The sequence below is a fragment of the Anomaloglossus baeobatrachus genome, chromosome 2, assembly GCF_048569485.1.
Source record: "Anomaloglossus baeobatrachus isolate aAnoBae1 chromosome 2, aAnoBae1.hap1, whole genome shotgun sequence".
NCBI lineage: Eukaryota > Metazoa > Chordata > Amphibia > Anura > Aromobatidae > Anomaloglossus > Anomaloglossus baeobatrachus.
The window spans coordinates 258,753,261-258,775,971 of NC_134354.1; the positions used below are offsets into that span (position 1 = coordinate 258,753,261).

General features: G+C 49.8%; 1 protein-coding gene across 1 annotated transcript in view; it reads left to right on the forward strand.

Annotated features, from left to right (window-relative positions):
* Positions 1-22,711, forward strand: part of PRICKLE4 (prickle planar cell polarity protein 4) — a 113,602-nt gene that overhangs the window by 44,222 nt on the left and 46,669 nt on the right. The window contains exon 3 of the mRNA XM_075335782.1: positions 13,605-13,703. Coding sequence (XP_075191897.1) covers positions 13,605-13,703 — 99 coding nt within the window. The remainder of the gene's footprint in view (positions 1-13,604; positions 13,704-22,711) is intronic.

Below are 22,711 nucleotides of genomic sequence, written 5' to 3' on the forward strand. Positions count from 1 at the left end.
ATCCACACATCAAGGTCCTGCAGCTGCGGAACATACACACACATAACAGCACACACACACATACACACACAAATCAGATCACACTCACACACACCTCACACCTCACATCGCATCCACATACTCACAGCATCCGGCGATATCGCTTGCTTCTCGGCGGCGATACTGTGCTGTTGTGAGCTTCCAGGACCTGCCGGGGGATCACATGGCCAGAAGCATGTGATATCCCCGGATGTTGTGAGTATCAGCGCGTATGTGCAATATCGTCAGTGTGTGTGTCTTTGTGTGTGAGTGTATGCGATCGGGTGTGTGTGAGTGTATGCGATCGGGTGGGTGTGTGTGGGTGTGTGTGAGTGTATGCGATCGGATCTGTGAGTGTCGGCAGAGGAGCACGGCGTGCTGGAGGAGGCTGAGAGGAGAGAGGCTGAACCTGGGGAAGGCTGGGATGGGGGGGCTGATGCTGGAGACGGAGAGGCTGATGCTGGCGCAGCATGGCGGATGGAGCACATTTGGGAGTGCGCAGCATGGCGGATGGAGCACGTTTGGGAGTGCGCAGCATGGCGGATGGAGCACGTTTGGGAGTGCGCAGCATGGCGGATGGAGCACGTTTGGGAGTGCGCAGCATGGCGGATGGAGCACGTTTGGAAATGCGCAGCATGGCGGATGGAGCACGTTTGGGAGTGCGCAGCATGGGGGATGCAGCACGATGGGGAGTGCGGAGTATGGCGGATGGAGCACGTTTGGGAGTGCGCAGCATGGAGGATGCAGCACGTTTGGGAGTGCGCAGCATGCGAGATGGAGCACGATGGGGAGTGCGCAGCATGGCGGATGGAGCACATTTGGGAGTGCGCAGCATGGGGGATGGAGCACGATGGGGAGTGCGCAGCATGGCGGATGGAGCACGTTTGGGAGTGCGCAGCATGGAGGATGCAGCACGATGGGGAGTGCGGAGTATGGCGGATGGAGCACGTTTGGGAGTGCGCAGCATGGCGGATGGAGCACGTTTGGGAGTGCGCAGCATGGCGGATGGAGCACGTTTGGGAGTGCGCAGCATGGCGGATGGAGCACGTTTGGGAGTGCGCAGCATGGGGGATGCAGCACGATGGGGAGTGCGGAGTATGGCGGATGGAGCACGTTTGGGAGTGCGCAGCATGGAGGATGCAGCACGATGGGGAGTGCGCAGCATGGGAGATGGAGCACGATGGGGAGTGCGCAGCATGGGGGATGGAGCAAGTTTGGGAGTGCGCAGCATGGCGAATGGAGCACGTTTGGGAGTGCGCAGGATGGGGGATGGAGCACGTTTGGGAGTGCGCAGCATGGCGGATGGAGCACGTTTGGGAGTGCGCAGCATGGGAGATGGAGCACGTTTGGGAGTGCGCAGCATGGCGGATGGAGCACGTTTGGGAGTGCGCAGCATGGGGGATGGAGCACGATGGGGAGTGCGCAGCATGGCGGATGGAGCACGTTTGGGAGTGCGCAGGATGGGAGATGGAGCACGATGGGGGGTGCGCAGCATACGGGATGGAGCACGATGGGGAGTGCGCTGCATGGGGGATGGAGCACGATGGGAAGTGCACACCTCCCCCCAACACACACACACACACACGCGCGCGCGCACTGCACAACACAACACACCACACCACACACACACACACTGGGAACCACAAACAACTGCCCTACACAGACACCCACATACACAGACAACGCTGCACACACAAATATACGCACATACCGCACAACACGCACATTGCACAAAACATACCTCCCCCCCAAAACACACCACACACACACAAACTGCGCAACACACACACAACGCTACAGACACACAGCGCTCCACAAACAACGCAACACACAAACAACACCGCTCTCACCCCCCGCCACACCCAGACAACGCCCAGAACATGTACAGCGGCCTACACAAACACTTGGTAACTACACACAACAACATATATATATATATATATATATATATATATAATATATATATATATATATATATATATATATATATATATATATATATATATATATATATATATATATATATATATATATATAAACAAAAATCATACATGAACTACACAATACGTAAATTCTAGAATACCCGATGCGTAGAATCGGGCCACCTTCTAGTATATTTATATTTGATGTACTCCATCTCTACTCCTCAGACACGGCTCATCCAAAATCTATAGGATATATATATGTGTGTGTTTTTGAGCTATAGGCTTTTTTGTAATAATTGTGCACTGGACACTTTACATTTAACTAGATACTTACCTGGTCATTTTATACCTTTACTCTTACTTACTATATACTATGCTTTGGATGAACACCTTTGCTGAGTATACCCCATATCTGCTTCTAACAATTGATGCAAGTTCTCTGGTCAAACAGAGTACACATGGAGTCCTCACATATGTATTTGCCTAGACTGTATATACTTGTGTAAATCAGGTTGATTATTCACACATCAAAGCACCGGCCTTTTACTTGCCATCTTAGGCCTTAATCGTACTTAATTCACTTATAATTGATATACTCCATCTCTACTCCTTAGACATTGAGACTATATTGTTGATTCATATATCACTAATGATTTAGATGTGATTTTATACCTACAAGTTTCCTCTATTCAGTCCACCATACAGGACTATAACTAGTATAATTTATCAGTCCAGGGCACTGAGCACTCTCTATGTAATCTCATATTCCATTCTGTCTCATATAATTGAACTATTGTTCATTGTATAATGCAAAGCCCACTATTTCCTAGTTAGGTGTATTTATTCCTATTTTTTTGGACATCTGTCTGTTGAACCTCAGACCTTATAGATTAACGATACATGCTACTCTCATTACTGGTATATACTTGGACTTCCTGACTTATATATGTCTTAGATTACATCTAGTTGTATGGACTGTTTTATTCCATATCACTCCATAGGTATAGTAACTTATACTTTTGCATTCATTATCTATATTGCCCTTTTCCAATTTTTGGGTGACCAACTGGGGGTCATTTTGTACAAATCACTGTTTTATTTCCTCCTCCCCTTCATCCCCATTTCTCTTCTGTATTCCTAATATTTTTAAAAAAAACTTTTTCAATAATAAAAATTATTGTTTTTACAGTGTGTGTGTTTCAGTGTCCTTTTTGTAGGTTTTTCATGTTTATGCATACTGGAACCACTAATATGTTTTCTTGTATATTGAGCAATTAAACACTGCCAAATAGGCCTGCTGTAAGGTCAGCCTTCCTCCTACATCAACCTTACCCGAACTGAATCCAGAGGACAGTGTGCCGAGTATAGTGCTACCAGGTCTTGTATAAGACTATGGCCGACCAATCACCATAATGCCAGTAGCCAACATGGCTATGGCATAATCGTGTATGGCAGGCAATCCCCAAATGTTGATTGGCTGTCTAAAAGCCATGAAACATGCAAGGCAGGGACTCGAGAGTGAAGGTTGAGCATCTGCGATGCTTGATTAACTAGCGTTCCAGAGCAACCTGATGCTTGATTATCAAGCAGTGGCGAGTACTCGCTCATCACTAGTAATTAGTGATGGGTGGACCCAGTCTGTAAAAGTCTGAATCCACGCAGTTTCAAAGGAACCCAAGTGCTGGGCCTGGAATTCTCTGGGAATTTTGGGTATTGATCTGGATCCGGCAACTCTGGAAATAAAAATAAATAAATAAATAAATGAAAATGAAGCAAGCTCTTAATACTTACTGAGTCTCCCGCACGCCTACCGTATTTTTCGCATTATAAGAAGCACTTTTGTTCCCCCGAATTTTGGGGGAAAGTAGGGGGTGCGTCTTATAATCCGAATATACTGATTATACTGCAGGGCCCGGGGGGGGGGGGAGCTCTGGAGCGGTGCTGGTGGCTGAGGCAGGCTGGTGGAGGGTGCAGGAGGCAGCGGGAGATGATCTGCTCCACTCATATAATATGCATGCTGCTGTCCATCACTGTGGTGCTGAAACCGCACCGCGGTGATGGGCTAGGGGAGCGGCGCATATTATATGTGCCTGCGCCCCCCTTTGATGGCACATGGACCCCGTGTTAGATATGGCCCCCATGCTGCTGCCCATCCTAAAATAAAAAAGCCTTACTTACCTCCTCTAGCGCTGATCTCCCGGTATCTCCCCGGTCTCCCTGCTGCCGCTGTGATCAGGCATGCTGTGCCGATCACATGACCAGAACCGAGAAGCAGGAAGTGGAGGAGCTCAGCAGCACGACTAGCGGCTAAATGATCAAGGGGCTAGAATGAGCATCGCTTACTGCGCATGCGCAGCTACCGCCTCCTCCTCTCCTGCCACGCCTCCTCTCCTGTTGATCCGCCCGCCTGCTCCTGGCCGCGTTCCCGAGCTTCGCGCACCCGCCGCCTGTCATGCACCCGCCAGGAAACCCGCCAATTTTCAAGACTGTAGTGGAGTGTCACAGAGATTAACACTTACACTGCCAGCGTGCCATAGTGATTAACCCTTACACCGCCAGACCGCCGGGAAACCCAATATTCAAGGCTGCAGTGTAGTTACATGGTGATTAACCCTTACACCCACAGCTGTATACAGCAAGCTGTATACAGATAGGGGGGCTCTATACAGTTAGGGAGGAGGAGAGCTCTGTATACTGTTGGGGAGGAGGAGAGCTCTGTATACTGTTGGGGAGGAAAAGAGCTCTGTATACTGTTGGGGAGGAGGAGAGCTCTGTATACTGTTGGGGAGGAGGAGAGCTCTGTATACTGTTGGGGAGGAGGAGAGCTCTGTATACCGTTGGGGAGGAGGAGAGCTGTATACCCTTGGGGAGGAGGAGAGCTGTATACCCTTGGGGAGGAGGAGAGCTGTATACCCTTGGGGAGGAGGAGAGCTGTATACCCTTGGGGAGGAGGAGAGCTGTATACCCTTGGGGAGGAGGAGAGCTGTATACCCTTGGGGAGGAGGAGAGCTGTATATCCTTGGGGAGGAGGAGAGCTGTATACCCTTGGGAAGGAAGGGGAACTGTGTGCATTGGGGGAGCTTCATATGGAGAAATGGGAGGACCTATATACCGACACATAAGGGCTGAATACATGGGGGGGTCACAAACATGGGAGGGTCGCATATGTGGTGTGGCTGCATACATGAGGGGCTTGTGGCCTTGTTTGTTCATGAGTGGCATAACACAGGAAATGCGACACTTGTAGCCCATGTCTGGAAAAGCGCTATGAAAAGCGCCCATGTTGCACCTAGCAAAGCGCTTGTAAAAAGTGTTCAAAAAAGCGCCGGTGAGCTTGAAGAACATGGACTTTTTTCCAGCACTTGGCAGTGGAAAATAGTGTCATGGCACAAAGATTTTTAAGTGCTAGGGCTTAAAAGGCCATAGGAAGCAATATTAAAAAAAAAAAAGCCCATTCACCAAGCGTTTTTTGCGAGCGCTAATCGCCGCTTGCAAAATCGCAGCAATTAGCACTCTGAGAAGTGCTGATGTGAAAGAGGCCTTAGTCTAATTTAACATGAGTGCTTTTTCCATCGCTATTTGCTGCACTTTGGCTGGAAAATAGAGCCCAGGAAAAGATTTTAAATTCCCGCCATGAAAAGCGGGCATTTTTACCAGCATTGAATAGTGCGGGGGCGCTCCGTGTGGAGACGTGCGGCGCTTGTGAAATAGTGCTAGTGTAAAAGCCCTCTAAGGTGGCTTTCACAGTACCGCTTTTTCATGGGTGCTTAGTGCTCGGGACAAGCACGTCGTTTGCCCGCTGGAGCGTGCTTGCTTAAGGCTACTTTCACACTTGCGTTGTGAGGCATCCGTCAGTGCTTTGTGTGACGCATGTGACGGATGCGTTGTAAATAGTGTGATAATAAAGGCAACAGATTCCTGTGAAATAACACGTTGCGTTAGTTTTCTTTAGCCGAGAGAGAGAGAGCCCCCATCATCACCGTAACACACCGGGACTACCGCCCCCATCATCATTGCACACACTCCGGCACTACCGCCCCCATCATCATTGCACACACTCCGGCACTACCGCCCCCATCATCATTGCACACACTCCGGCACTACCGCCCCCATCATAACCGCACACACTCCGGCACTACCGCCCCCATCATCACGGCACACACCCAGGCATTACCGCACCCATCATCACCGCACACACCCTGGCACTACCGCACCCATCATCATCGCACACACCCTGGCACTACCGCCCCCCATCATCATCACCGCAGACACCCCGGCACTACCGCACCCATCATCACCGTACACACCGGCACTACCTGAGTGACGTCCCCGCTGACAGCGGGATTCACTTCAGTTTCTGCGTGGAGCTCACAGTGAGCAGCAGTGTTTTACGACCGCTCCTGTCAGCTTCATGTAGCAGAGCTAAAAGCATCGTGGGACCGCGTGAGGATTACGCCGCACCTGGAGGGGTATTTGGGGATTAATAAAGTGGTGAAAGAGGGTGGTTTTTTGTCTTTTATTCCAAATAAAGGATTTTTTCGGGTTTATGTGTTTATTTACTTTCACTTACAAGTTAATCATGGGGGTGTGTCTCATAGACGCCTGCCATAATTAACCTAAGACTTAGTGGCAGCTATGGGCTGCCATTAACTCCTTATTACCTCGATTGCCACCGCACCAGGGCAATTCGGGATGAGCCACGTAGAGTCCCGGGACTGTCGCATCTAATGGATGTGGCAATTCCGGGCGGCTGCTGGCTGATATTGTTAGGCTGGGGGGCTCCCCATAATCTGGAGCTCCCCATCCTGAGAATGCCAGCCTTCAGCCATGTGGCTTTACCTTGGCTGGTATCAAATTTGGGGGGAGTAACCTCACGTTTGTTGTTTTTTTTTTAATTAATTATTTATTTATTTTGCTGCACAATATAGACCCGCCCACCGATGGCTGTGATTGGTTGCAGTGAGACAGCTGTCACTCAGCATGGGGGCGTGTCTGACTGCAACCAATTATAGGTGCCGGTGGGCGGGGAAAGCAGTGAATACGAGATGGAATAATGAGCGGCCGGCATTTTTAAAAGAGGAAAAGCCGCCAGAGAAGTGTGACAGCCATGCAGTGCCGCGCCGGTGATCGGCGAGTATTAGAGAGGGGGTGAGAGGGAGAGATCGACCAACAGAGAGAGAGAGACCAAGAGAAAAAGAGACCGAGAGAGAGACTAGGAGTGATTTTAAACGATTTAAATTGTCATGCTCAGCATGCTCAGTAGAACTTGACGGAATCCTGCACTAGAATCCGTCGCCAAATGCATGGCGACGGAATCCAGCACCATAGTAATTCATCATGCCTATTAACGGAATCCTGCGGAGTGCGGTTTTTTTTTTTTTTTTTTTTTTTTTTTTTACAGCAACAAAAAACGCTACATTCAGCGTTCCTTCCACCCGACGGTCACTGATGGTCCCCGACAAAACAACTGATGCGCCGCGGGGCGGATGCAACGCAAGACCACCCGTTGCAATCCGCCCTAAATAGAAGCCTATGAGGAATAAACAGCTTCCTTGAATGGTTACCGTAATTCCTCAAGGCAGCGGATTGCAACGGATGCCGCACAACGCAAGTGTGAAAGCAGCCTTAGTTAATGCTTCCTTCAGATTTTTTTTATTTTTATTTAAAAATCCCATGTTCTATTTTGCAGCCCCAATCGCCACTGGAAAAGCACAATGATTAGCGCTGAAAAAAAAGCACTAGTGTGAGACTGGCCTTGGGGCTCATGCGCACGTAACTGCTGAATATTCTGCAGCGATTTGACAGCACATGTGTGTGTCAAATCGCTGCAGAAAGACTGCAGAATGAATGCAGTTTTTTTGAGAAAAAAAAGCAGATTTCATGCGCTCTGGCTGCTGCCCCCACCATAGACAGAGTGGGAACTGCATCCAAAGCGCACAGATTAATTGACATGCTGCTTTTATGAACGCACGGATTTGGGTCAAAATTTTAGCACCCAAATCGCTGTGTCCATAAAAAGCAACGTGCGCACGTCTCATGCACATCTACATAGATTGTGCAGGGAACGCAGGATGCATGCATTTACGCTGCAGTGCAATATGCAGCATTAATGCATGCGAGTACGCAACGTGTGCGTGAGCCCTTAGGCTGTTTTCACAACAGCGCTTTTCAAAGCACTTTTCACAGGTGCTTTTACAGTGCCTGAAAAAAGCACTCAGGAACTGTGCTGATGTGATTGTGGTCTTAAGCGCTAGCGCTTTTAAGTCCATAGGCATTCATTGTAACAAGAAGACTATTTTCCTAGAGATGGTCTGAGCGGTTTTCCAAGTGATTTAAAATCGCACAATTTAGCAGTGAACAAGCGCTGGTGGGAAAGTCTCCTCAGGGACCATTTTAAATGCTTAGGAAGCCTTTGCAGTTGTTTGTGCTTCATTTTTCTAATTTTTTTAAATACAGTGGAACCTTGGTTTACGAGAACAATCCGTTCTGGCAGTGTGCTTGTAAACCAAGTTACTCGTCTAGCAAAGCAAGATTTCCCATAGGAAATCATTGCAATGCAGACAATTCGTTCCACAACTTGTTCAATGTCCGTAACCATCGCGATGATGAAGGAACTTCCGCTGCCAGAGCGCGGACTATAAAACACCCCCCCATGATTAACATGTAAGTGAAAGTAAATAAACAAATACACCCAAAAAAATCTTTTATTTGGAATAAAAGACAAAAAAAAACACTTTTTCACCACTTTATTAATCCCCAAATACCCCTCCAGGTCCGGCGTAATCCTCACGCGGTCCCACGACGCTTTCAGCTCTGCTACATGAAGCTGACAGGAGCGGTCGTAAAACACTGCCGCTCACTGTGAGCTCCACGCAGCAACTGAAGTGGATCACGCTGTCAGCGGGGACGTCACTAAGGTAGTGCCGGTGTGTGGTGTGTGATGATGGGTGCGGTAGTGCCGGGATGTGTGCGGTGATGATGATGGGGGCGGTAGTGTCGGGGTGTGTGCGATGATAATGATGGGGGCGGTAGTGCCGGGGTGTGTGCGGTGATGATGGGGGCGGTAGTGCCGGTGTGTTACGGTGATGATGGGTACTCTCTCTCTGCTAAAGAAAACTCACGCATCGTGTTATTTCACAGGAATCCGTTTGCCTTTACTATCACACTATTTACAACGCATCCGTCACATGCGTCACACAACGCACTGTGACGGAAGCCAAACGACGCAAGTGTGAAAGTAGCCTTAAGCAAGCACGCTCCAGCGGGCAAACGACGTGCTTGTCCCGAGCACTAAGCGCCCATTAAAAGTCGGTACTGTGAAAACCCCCTTAGGGGTACTTTGCACGTTAAAGCCTAGAAGCACCGATAAACGATCGCAAAAGCGTCGAAAATCGGTGATCTGTGTAGTGTCGGTTATTTCCATAATTTCGCTGCAGCGACGGGTACGATGTTGTTCCTCGTTCCTGCGGCAGCACACATCGCTGTGTATGAAGCCGCAGGAGCGAGGAACATTTCCTTACCTGCGTCCCGCCTGCAATGAGGAAGGAAGGAGGTGGGCGGGATGTTTACATCCCGTTCATCTCCACCCCTCTGCTTCTATTGGCCGCCTGCCGTGTCGCAGGGCAGGTAAGTGCGTGTGAAGCTACCGTAGTGATAATGTTCGCTACGGCAGCCATCACAAGATATCGCATCTGCGGCGGGGACTATCGCGCTCGGCATCGCTACAATCGGCTAGCGATGTCGCAGCGTGCAAAGTACCCCTTAGAGGGCTTTACACTAGCGCTATTTCACGAGCACCGCACTTCTCCACACGGAGCGCCCCCACATTATTCAATGCTGGTAAAAATTCCCGCTTTTCATGGCGGCAATTTAAAATCTTTTCCTGGGTTCTATTTTCCAGCCAAAGTGCAGCAATTAGCGATGGAAAAAGCGCTCATCTTAAATTAGCCTAAGGCCTCTTTCACATCAGCACTTTTCAAAGCGCTAATTGCTGCGATTTTGCAAGCGGCGATTAGTGAAATTGGTGAAAGGGCTTTTTTTTTTAATATTGCTTCCTATGGCCTTTTAAGCCCTAGCACCTAAAGATCTTTGTGCCATGACACTATTTTCCACTGCCAAGTGCTGGAAAAAAGTCCATGTTCTTCAAGCTCACCAGCGCTTTCTTGAACACTTTTTACAAGCACTTTGCTAGGTGCAACATGGGCGCTTTTCCAGACATGGGCTACAAGTGTCGCATTTCCTGTTATGCCACTCATGAACAAACCACGCCACAAGCCCCTCATGTATGCAGCCACACCACATATGCAACCCTCTCGTGTATGTGACCCCCCCCCCCATGTATTCAGCCCTTATGTGTCGGTATGTAGGTCCTCCCATTTCTCCATATGAAGCTCCCCCAATGCACACAGTTCCTCTTCCCCCCAAGGTATACAGCTCCCCTCCTCCCCAACGGTATACAGCTCCCCTTTTCCCCAACGGTATACAGCTCCCCTTTTCCCCAACGGTATACAGAGCTCTCCTCCTCCCCAACGGTATACAGAGCTCTCCTCCTCCCCAACAGTATACAGAGCTCTCCTCCTCCCCAACAGTATACAGAGCTCTCCTCATCCCCAACAGTATACATCCTCCCCACCAGTATACAGAGCTCTCCTCCTCCCCACCAGTATACAGAGCTCTCCTCCTCCCCACCAGTATACAGAGCTCTCCTCCTCCCCACCAGTATACAGAGCTCTCCTCCTCCCCAACAGTATACAGAGCTCTCCTCCTCCCCAACAGTATACAGAGCTCTCCTCCTCCCCAACAGTATACAGAGCTCTCCTCCTCCCCAACAGTATACAGAGCTCTCCTCCTCCCCAACAGTATACAGAGCTCTCCTCCTCCCCAACAGTATAGAACCGCCCGGTCTGTGTACAGTTTGGTGTATACAGCTGTGGGTGTAAGGGTTAATCACCGTGTAACTACACTGCAGAGTTGAATTTGGCGGCTTTTCCAGCGGGCTGGCGGTGTAAGGTTTAATCACTGTGGCACTCCACTGCAGCCTTGAATATTGGGTTTCCCGGCAGGCTGGCAGTGTAAGGGTTAATCACTGTGGCACGCTGGCGGTGTAAGGGTTAATCTCTGTGACACTCCACTACAGTCTTGAGAATTGGCAGGTTTCCCGGCGGGTGCATGACAGGCGGCGGGTGCGCAAAGCTCGGGAATGCGGCCAGGAGCAGGCGGGCGGATCAGCAGGAGAGGAAGCGTGGCAGGAGAGGAGGCGGCGGTAGCAGCGCATGCGCAGTGAGCGATGCTCATTCTAGCCCCTTGATCATTTAGCCACTAGTAGCAGCACGGAGGGAGATACCGGGAGGACAGCGCTGGAGCAGGTAAGTAAAGAGATTTTTATTTTACTATGGGCAGCAGAATGGGGGACATGTGCCATCCATAGGGGGCTATGGGCAGCACAGGGGGATGTGTGCCATCCATAGGGGGCCATGAGCAGCAGAGGGGGACGTGTGCCATCCATAGTGGGCCATGGGCATCACAGGGGGACGTGTGCCATCCATAAGGGGCCATGGGCAGCACAGGGGGACGTGTGCCATCCATAGGGGGCCATGGGCAGCACAGGGGGAAGTGTGCCATCCATAGGGGGCCATGGGCAGCACAGGGGGACGTGTGCCAGCTATAGGGGACGTGTGCCAGCTATAGGGGACGTGTGCCAGCACAAGGGGGCTATATTCAATATAAGGGGGCCATATCCAGATTAAGGGGGCTAATTTTAGGATGGGGGGGCTATGAGGCACATATAATCTATATGATTTGTTAGACGGACACTGGCATTATAAGACGGACCCCATTTAACATTAAAAAAAAATTATCTTTTCCTTCACCAAATTTGGGGTGCGTCTTATAATCAGGTGCGTCTTATAAAGCGAAAAATATGGTATATATATTCCCACGGCTGCTCATTCACTTCCAGGGCCGCTTATTAGCCTCATGCATATGCACTGTTTTCCCCGCCCACCGGCATCTGTGATTGGTTGCAGGCAGACGCACCCCCGCGCACCGTGACAGAATGTCTGACTCTTCCAATCACAGACACAGTCTGCAGGTCTGTCGTACAGTAAACATAAATAAAATATTTGGCATAGGGCCCCCCCATATTATGATACCCAGCACAGATAAAGCATATGGCTACAGGCTGCAGCCCCCAGCTGTGCGCTTATCTTGGCTGTGTATCAAAATAGGAGGAACTGTATGCACACACACACACACACACACACACATATATATATATATATATATATATATATATATATATATATATATATATATATATGGTATTCTTACGTGTGACACCCTGCCAACGACTAACAACATCAAAACTACCGCCTTGGTCAAACAATATATCCGCTGAACGATGTTCTGTCGTTTGTGAGATCGTTACGTGTGACCGCTAATAAACGACCTATGTGCGATCTCGGCAAATCATAACTACGATCTGGGCGTGTGACATCGCTAATGAGATCGTCAGATAAATCGTAGCGTGTAAAGCGGCCTTAAGCCCTAGATTAGTAATTGGAGATATCTTTAACACCCCCCCCCCCATTACTAATCTGTAAGTGAAAAGAAATGAACACAAACATCAAAAAAATCCTTTTTTTAAAATAAAATACAAAATAACACTTTTTTGCCAGGAGGTATAGATTGCGTGCATGAATATGGTGTAGAAATTTTATCACCGAATTTGCATCTCTTGGACCCAAAATGCAAAGAAAAAACGTTTTGGTGCTGAAGGCTGGTGCAGACATTTCAACACCAAATTTGCACCTCCTGGCAGAAAACTGCACAAACCTTTTTTTGCATCTTTTTTGGCCAATAGATGCACATTTGGTGATGAAGTTTTTATACAATATTCATGCACACAATCTACACCTCCTGGCAAAAAAAAACACATCAAAACCGCATGCGGTATGATGTGATAGTGATGCGTTTTTTTACCAGGAGCTGTAGATTGGGTGCAAGAATATGGTGTAAAGGATTTCGGCACCAAATCTACATCTCTTGGCAGAAAACATGGTTTTCTGCCAGGAGATGCTGGTCTCACCTGAGGTGAGGTCAGGTTACCTGTGGTCACAGGTGGAGGACCATGGGAACCTGCAGCTGTGCCTGCAACTAACCTGAGTGAAGTCACCGCTGATCACGCGGCTCACTCAGTTTCTGCCTCAAGCTTACAGTGTGCAGTCATGTTCTATGGCGTTTGCTGTGAATTCAGATGTAGCAGAGCTGGAATACTCATGGGACCTCATCTGGATTACATTGGACATACAGGAGTTTTTGGGAAAGAGGGTGTTTTTTTGTATTTTATTTCAAATGAAGTATTTTTCCGCAGTTTAGTAATGGGGGGTGTCATAGACACCTTGTAGTATGTTTTGCTATGTAGGGGCTTCCATAAGTTTGATATTACTGGCCTATTATTAGCCCATAATATTTTGGTGGGGTTGCAAAGTCCAGCACCTGCACTCTGTGGAACTGAAGTTGTTATATTCTGTCTATATAAGCAATGAAAAAGCAGCGTCTCGATGTAACTATGGTACTTTATCCAGATTTACAAAAGAATGTACATGAAAATGGCAGCAGTGAAAGGAAAGATTTTAGCATCCTATTTTCTTGTCTCCTCAGCCCCTTTCCAGCTGTTTAAAAGACCCATCCACCAATGACCGCGAAAAACTGAAGTTTGTCCAGACTCTGCTTCAATTGCTGCCGCCACAAGACTGTGATGTAAGTCAAGTGACATGAGAATAAAAGTACGCAATCTCGTTGATTAAATGTTTTTATAACAAACCTTTTATCACCAGGACCAAGATGCACAATGGATCCAGCTTTAATGTTTGGATTTGAAAAAAAAGATAAAGATTGTATAATTTTATCCATGTGAAATCTAATCTATTAGTAGATATTTGTGTTGGCTACTACATAACTGGGCATCATTGGAACCACATGGCTCTCCTTTGTTGTCCTGTTAACTGAAGGATCTTCATTGTACAGCAGTACAACTGTTCTTTGACTGATAAATATGGTGGCAAGGCTCCTTAGGCCCCTTTCACACTGCGTTTTTACTTACCTTCAGTGGTCCCGTCGGGGCATCCGTCCGAACCGCCCCTCCCCCAGCCAGTCGACTACGTTCGGGTGTCCATCTGCAGAAAACGTATATGTGCAAAAATGGTGCAAGACGGAGCACACGCTAACGGAGCCTGCTCCATTATAGTCAATGACCCTGTCTGCACATGCATCCGAAACACGCGGGGTGGCGGAGGGGGCGGTTCAGGTGGATGCCCCGATGGGACCACTGAACGCAAGTAAAAACGCAGTGTGAAAGTAGCCTTTAAGTGTTGATATTGACTTTTAAGGATTGCTACTACTAGGTGGCACTTTAGTTCAAGTCCTCTTCTTCCCTGAAGAGGCATTTTGCAAAATGCTAAATATCTGATCACTGGGGCTCTCTGGAACACGAGAATGTAGGAGTGAAGGAGTGTGAGATGAGCTGTGTTCACACATGTACCCCCTGCTCCACTCAGTGTCTATGGCACCAGTGCCAAAGAAAAAACTATTTTGTTTTATGTTTAAAAACTAATAACCTTGATTTTCATATATCATATACACAAATGTGCACACCACCTTTTTAATTGGTGAATTAAGGTTTTTCATTCAGTCCCATAAACAGGTATCTAAATCCATCCCTTAATTATGCAGTCTGCCTTCATAAACGTTTGAATGTTATAATTCTTTACATTCTATAATGTAAAGAATGTTGTTATGAAGAGCATATTGAATTTGAGCACTGTACTGTAATAGTATGCCCCTTTTTGTAAGTCATTTCATGAAATTTCTTTCTTTTTAAATATGACTTAAGTTGTATTACTGAAAAGTGAGCATTTAGGAAATGCAGCAACTCGCAACAGTGTTAGAATGGGGTCACTAAATGGTGAGGGGCATAGAATCTGTCAGTGCTCTGCTGATTCCATATATACACAATTCTAAACCTCCGCTGGCATTAATAGCAGCACATCTTTGCACTGAGACATTTGAGCTATGTGCACCCAGTGCGTTTTGTGATGCAGATTTGATGTGTTGTTGAGAAATCTGCACGCCTATCCTGAAACGAACAAAGTCTGAGATTTCTGAAGTGCTACTCCACGTTTTTTTTTTTGTTTATTTTGTTTTTTTTCCCACTCTGTGTCCACTTAATTCCCTTGCAAAGAATCCCTCTGACTGCCTAGAGAATGGAGGAGAGCAGCAGAGTTAGGGCTGCTTCTCACTTGCGAGTTTCTCGCAGTAGAGCAATGCGAGAAAATCTCGCATTGGAATCGGACACATGTTAGTGAATGATTCAGCTCTCATCTGCGATTTTTTTTTTCTCAGTCCGAATCGGACTGAGAAAAAATCGCAGCATGCTGCTTTTTTGCGAGTTTCTACTGCGAGTCTCTCCAATGCAAGTCTATGGGAGCGTGTAAAAAATCGGATGTCACGGGACGGCACTCACACCATCCTAGTGACATCCGATTTTCTAAATACATTTCTCGCAGGTTTCCTAAAACACTGGAAACGAGCGATGTCTCACAATGTCTGTCAATCACTATTCTCTGTCAGTCGGTCTCTCCCTCTCGGTCTCTATTCTCTCTGTCGGTCCGTCACTATCTCTGTCCCTCTCTCACAGTCTGTTGGTCATTTTCCCCTCCTCTCTCATACTCATCGATCCCCGGCGCGGCGCTGCACGGCTTTCTCACTGCTGCGGCGGCTTTTACTATTTTGAAAAAGCCGGCCGCTCATTAATCAATCTCGTATTCCCTGCTTTCCCCGCCCACAGGCGCCTATGATTGGTTGCAGTGAGACACGCCCTCACGCTGAGTGACAGGTGTCTCACTGCACCCAATCACAGCAGCCGGTGGGCGTTTTTTATACTGTGCAGTGAAATAAATAAATAATTTAAAAAAATGGCGTGCGGTCCCCCCCAATTTTAATACCAGCCAGATAAAGCCATACGGCTGAAGGCTGATATTCTCAGGATGGGGAGCTCCATGTTATGGGGAGCCCCCTAGCCTAACAATATCAGCCAGCAGCCGCCCAGAATTGCCGCATACATTATATGCGAAAGTTCTGGGACTGTACCCGGCTCTTCCCGATTTGCCCTGGTGCGTTGGCAAATCGGGGTAATAAGGAGTTAATGGCAGCCCATAGCTGCCACTAAATCCTAGATTAATCATGTCAGGCGTCTATGAGACACCCTCCATGATTAATCTGTAAGTTACAGTAAATAAACACACACACACATGAAAAAATCCTTTTTCTTTGTCGCTCCATTGGGAGACCCAGACAATTGGGTGTATAGCTATGCCTCCGGAGGCCACACAAAGTATTACACTAAAAGTGTAACGCCCCCCCCCTTCTGCCTATACACCCCCCGTGCTCACGGGCTCCTCCGTTTTTATGCTTTGTGCGAAGGAGGCAGACATGCACGCATAGCTCCACAGCTTGGTCAGCAGCAGCTGCTGACTAGGTCGGATGGAAGAAAAGAGGGCCCATAACAGGGCCCCCAGCATGCTCCCTTCTCACCCCACTTTGTCGGCGGTGTTGTCAAGGTTGAGGTACCCATTGCGGGTACACAGGCAGGAGCCACATGCTGTTTTCCTTCCCCATCCCTTAATGGGCTCTGGGCGAAGTGGGATCCGGATCGGTCTCCAGGCACTGGGACCGTGCTCCCTCCGCAGCCCCTGGGAATCTGCTGGATAGGAGCTGAGTATCGTCAGGGACAAGGCCCTGCTACTATGAGGTACTCTGTGTCCCCGTGGGGACCGCGCATGGAGCGCTTGTGCCAGACACTTTCCAGCTCTGCTGGGTGTGTTAGTGCGCCGGACATGGAGCGCTTGGGCCAGACACTTTCCAGCTCGGCTGGGTGTGTTAGTGCGCCGGACATGGGGCGCTTGTGTCAGTCACTTTCCAGCACTGCTGGGTGTGTTAGTGCGCCGGACATGGAGCGCTTGGGCCAGACACTTTCCAGCTCGGCTGGGTGTGTTAGTGCGCCGGACATGGGGCGCTTGTGCCAGACACTTTCCAGCACTGCTGGAGGTGTTAGTGCGCCGGGGGACTACGCGCGGCCGCGCTTATTGCCGGCCGCGCTTATAACTTTAGTCCCCGGCTTCTGCGGCCTAGTGTCGTTTATTCCCGTCCACAGGCCTGCCAGTCAGGGGAGGGGCGGGACGCTGCACGGATCGTCAGCGGAGGGCTGGAGCATACATTAGTATCCTCCTCCCTCCTCACTCAGTACAGTGGGGCACTGGGTTCCCGCACTTTTCTTGGGCACGCCCACGGTCTCCTCCTCCTCACAGAACGCCGGCAGCCATTCCTGTCAGCGATTCAGACGCTGGAGAGGAGAGACAACAGGGAGACCCAGGCAGGGAATTTGGTGACCACACAACCGCTCTGAGCGGTCGGTAAGCAGCACCTGTGGTGCTGGCCCCACTGAGTACCGAAGTGTGTATATATATATATATATAGGCTTATAGGCTATACATTGCACTGTACGGTCGCTCTGTTGATTCTTGGCTATATACCCTCCTGGTTGTTCTCAGAGGAGACAACATGTCATCTGCAAAAAGCAAGGGTGCCACAGCACAGGCGTATTTTGCAACCTGTACCTCATGTACAGCTGTACTACCGGCAGGTTCCACTGACCCTCATTGTGTGCAATGCTCGGCTCCTGTAGCACTTACTCAGCCGGAGCCTCTGCTACAGGTGGCCCAGGTGGATCCACCTGCTACCACTGTCCAGGTGACAGGGACGGAGTTTGCAGCCTTTGCTGACAAACTGTCTGAGACTATGGATAAATGGTCTGCTAAAATACTGGAAGCATTGCAGTCCAGACCGGTGATTCAGGCCCCGGGCTCTGTCCGATCCTTGACCCCTGGTCCCCCTCAATTGGAACGGCAAAGTGCCCCGGGGGTAAACCATAGGTCCCAGGGTGAGGTCTCTGACACGGACTGCAGTCCCAGGCCGCCCAAGCGGGGTCGCTGGGAAATTCCCTCCACTTCATCACACTGTTCAGGGTCCCAGCAGGGGGACTCTCTAGAGGATGAAGCGGAGGTATCAGATCAGGATTCTGATCCTGAAGCCGCTCTCAACCTAGATACACCTGAAGGTGACGCAGTAGTGAATGACCTTATAGCGACCATCAATCAGGTGTTGGATATTTCTCTCCCAGCTCCTCCAATTGAGGAGTCTGCTTCTCAGGAGAAATTCCGTTTCAGGTTTCCAAAGCGTACATTAAATATGTTTCTGGATCACTCTGACTTCAGAGACGCAATCCAGAAAAACCGGGACTGTCCAGACAAGCGTTTTTCCAAGCGCCTTAAGGACACACGTTATCCCTTCCCCCCCCGAGGTTGTCAAGGGCTGGACTCAGTGTCCTAAGGTGGATCCTCCAGTCTCCAGACTGGCGGCTAGATCCATAGTTGCAGTGGAAGATGGGGCTTCACTCAAAGATGCCACTGACAGACAGATGGAACTATGGTTGAAATCCATCTATGAAGCTATAGGCGCGTCTTTTGCTCCAGCATTCGCTGCCGTATGGGCACTCCAAGCTATCTCAGCTTGTCAGGCGCAGATTCATGCAGTAACACGTACATCTGTCCCGCAAGTGGTGTCCTTAACCAATCATACGCCATTAATGCTATCCTGGACTCTGCGAGCCGTACGGCGGTGGCATCCGCCAACTCGGTGGTACTCCGCAGGGCCATGTGGCTACGTGAATGGAAGGCAGACTCTGCTTCCAAAAAGTTCTTAACCGGTTTGCCATTGGCTGGCGACCGCTTGTTTGGTGAGCGATTGGATGAAATCATTAAACAATCCAAGGGAAAGGATTCATCCTTACCCCAGTCCAAACCAAACAGACCTCAACCACGGAAAGTACAATCGAGGTTTCGGTCCTTTCGGACCGCGGGCAGATCTCAATTTTCCTCGTCCAAAAGGCCTCAGAAAGATCAGAGGAACTCCGATGCATGGCGGTCTAAGTCACGTCCTAAAAAGACCGCCGGAGGCACCGCTCCCAAAGCGGCCTCCTCATGACTTTCGGCCTCCTCAAACCGCATCCTCGGTCGGTGGCAGGCTCTCCCGCTTTTGCGACGCCTGGCTGCCACAAGTAAAAGACCGATGGGTGAGAGACATTCTATCTCACGGTTACAGGATAGAGTTCAACTCTCGTCCTCCGACTCGTTTCTTCAGAACATCTCCACCCCCCGACAGAGCCGAGGCTCTTACGCAGGCGGTGGGCACCCTGAAGGCGGAAGGAGTGGTGATCCCGGTTCCTCTTCAGCAACGGGGTCACGGTTTTTACTCCAACTTGTTCGTGGTGCCAAAAAAGGACGGATCCTTCCGTCCCGTTCTGGACCTAAAGCTGCTCAACAAGCATGTGAAAACCAGGCGGTTCCGGATGGAATCGCTCCGCTCCGTCATCGCCTCAATGTCCCAAGGAGATTTCCTGGCATCAATAGACATCAAAGATGCTTATCTCCACATACCGATTGCGCCAGAGCATCAGCGCTTCTTGCGCTTCGCCATAGGGGACGAACACCTTCAGTTCGTAGCACTTCCTTTTGGCCTGGCGACAGCCCCACGGGTCTTCACTAAGGTCATGGCAACAGTGGTGGCAATCCTACACTCTCAGGGACACTCGGTGATCCCTTACTTAGACGATCTCCTTGTCAAGGCACCCTCTCAAGGGGCATGCCAACACAGCCTGAACATTGCTCAGGAAACTCTCCAGAGTTTCGGGTGGATCATCAATTTTCCAAAGTCAAATCTGACACTGGCCCAATCACTGACATATCTTGGCATGGAGTTTCATACTCTCTTAGCGATAGGGAAGCTTCCGCTGAACAAACAGCGTTCACTACAGACAGGGGTGCAGTCTCTCCTTCATGGTCAGTCACACCCCCTGAGGCGCCTCATGCACTTCCTAGGGAAGATGGTGGCAGCAATGGAGGCAGTTCCTTTTGCGCAGTTTCATCTGCGCCCACTTCAATGGGACATTCTCCGCAAATGGGACAGGAAGTCGACGTCCCTCGACAGGAACGTCTCCCTTTCTCGGGCAGCCAAAGCTTCCCTTCAGTGGTGGCTTCTTCCCACTTCTCTGTCGAAGGGGAAATCCTTCCTGCCCCCATCCTGGGCTGTGGTCACGACGGACGCGAGCCTGTCAGGGTGGGGAGCGGTCTTTCTCCACCACAGGGCTCAGGGGACTTGGACTCAGACAGAGTCTTCCCTTCAGATCAATGTTCTGGAGATAAGGGCAGTGTATCTTGCCCTAAAGGCGCTCCAGCCGTGGCTGGAAGGCAAACAGATCCGAATTCAGTCGGACAACTCCACAGCGGTGGCATACATCAACCACCAAGGCGGGACACGCAGTCGGCAAGCCTTCCAGGAAGTTCGGCGGATTCTGCGGTGGGTGGAAGCCACAGCCTCCACCATATCCGCAGTTCACATCCCGGGCGTAGAAAACTGGGAAGCGGATTTTCTCAGTCGCCAGGGCATGGACGCAGGGGAATGGTCCCTTCACCCGGACGTGTTTCAGGAGATCTGTTGCCGCTGGGGGAAGCCGGACGTCGACCTAATGGCGTCCCGGCACAACAACAAGGTCCCGACATTCATGGCACGGTCTCAAGATCACAGAGCTCTGGCGGCAGACGCCTTAGTTCAGGATTGGTCGCAGTTTCAACTCCCTTATGTGTTCCCTCCTCTGGCACTGTTGCCCAGAGTGTTACGCAAGATCAGGGCCGACTGCTGCCGCGCCATCCTCGTCGCTCCAGACTGGCCGGGGAGGTCGTGGTACCCGGATCTGTGGCATCTCACGGTCGGCCAACCGTGGGCACTACCAGACCGACCAGACTTGCTGTCTCAAGGGCCGTTTTTCCATCTGAATTCTGCGGCCCTGAACCTGACTGTGTGGCCATTGAGTCCTGGATCCTAGCGTCTTCAGGATTATCTCAAGAGGTCATTGCCACCATGAGACAGGCTAGGAAACCAACGTCCGCCAAGATCTACCACAGGACGTGGAAAATATTCCTGTCGTGGTGCTCTGCTCAGGGTGTTTCTCCCTGGCCGTTTACCTTGCCCACTTTTCTGTCCTTCCTTCAATCCGGATTAGAAAAGGGTTTGTCACTGGGCTCCCTTAAGGGACAAGTCTCTGCGCTCTCTGTCTTTTTTCAGAAGCGCCTAGCCAGACTTCCACAGGTACGCACGTTCCTGCAGGGGGTTTGTCACATCGTACCTCCTTACAAGCGTCCGTTAGAACCCTGGGATCTGAACAGGGTACTGATGGTTCTTCAGAAACCACCGTTCGAGCCAATGAGGGATATTTCTCTCTCATGCCTTTCGCAGAAGGTGGTTTTCCTAGTAGCAGTCACTTCGCTTCGGAGAGTGTCTGAGCTAGCAGCGCTGTCATGCAAAGCCCCCTTCCTGGTGTTTCACCAGGACAAGGTGGTTCTGCGTCCGGTTCCGGACTTTCTCCCTAAGGTGGTATCCCCCTTTCATCTCAATCAGGATATCTCCTTACCCTCTTTTTGTCCTCATCCAGTTCACCAATGTGAAAAGGATTTGCACTTGTTAGATCTGGTGAGAGCACTCAGATTCTACATTTCTCGTACGGCGCCCCTGCGCCGCTCGGATGCACTCTTTGTCCTTGTCGCTGGCCAGCGTAAAGGGACACAAGCTTCCAAATCAACCCTGGCTCGGTGGATCAAGGAACCAATTCTCGAGGCTTATCGTTCCTCCGGGCTTCCGGTTCCCTCAGGGCTGAAGGCCCATTCTACCAGGGCCGTGGGAGCGTCCTGGGCTTTGCGGCACCAGGCTACGGCTCAGCAGGTGTGTCAGGCGGCTACCTGGTCGAGCCTGCACACTTTCACGAAACACTATCAGGTGCATACCTATGCTTCGGCAGATGCCAGCCTAGGTAGGCGAGTCCTTCAGGCGGCGGTTGCCCACCTGTAGGACGGAGCCGGTTGCGGCTCTATTATGAGGTATTATTTACCCACCCAGGGACTGCTTTTGGACGTCCCAATTGTCTGGGTCTCCCAATGGAGCGACAAAGAAGAAGGGAATTTTGTTTACTTACCGTAAATTCCTTTTCTTCTAGCTCCAATTGGGAGACCCAGCACCCGCCCCTGTTTTTTGTGTACACATGTTGTTCATGTTGAATGGTTTCAGTTCTCCGATATTCCTTCGGATTGAATTTACTTTAAACCACTTATAATTTTTTCCTCCTTCTTGCTTTTGCACCAAAACTGAGGAGCCCGTGAGCACGGGGGGTGTATAGGCAGAAGGGGAGGGGCGTTACACTTTTAGTGTAATACTTTGTGTTGCCTCCGGAGGCATAGCTATACACCCAATTGTCTGGGTCTCCCAATTGGAGCTAGAAGAAAATGAATTTACGGTAAGTAAACAAAATTCCCTTCTATTAGAAATAAAAAACACAAACACATTCCCTCATTACCAATTTAATAAGCCCCAAAAAGCCCTCCATATCCGGCGTAATCCACGGACCTCCAGCGTCGCTTCCAGCATGAAGGTGACAGGAGCTGCAGAAGACACCGCCGCTCCGGTCACCTCCAAGCAGCAACTGAGGTGAGTAGCGCGATCGGCTGAGCTGTCACTGAGGTTACCCGCTGTCACTGTTGGAGGATCCAGCGGTGGCTGCGATTAACCTCAGTGACAGCTCAGCCAATCGCCTAACGTGAACTAAA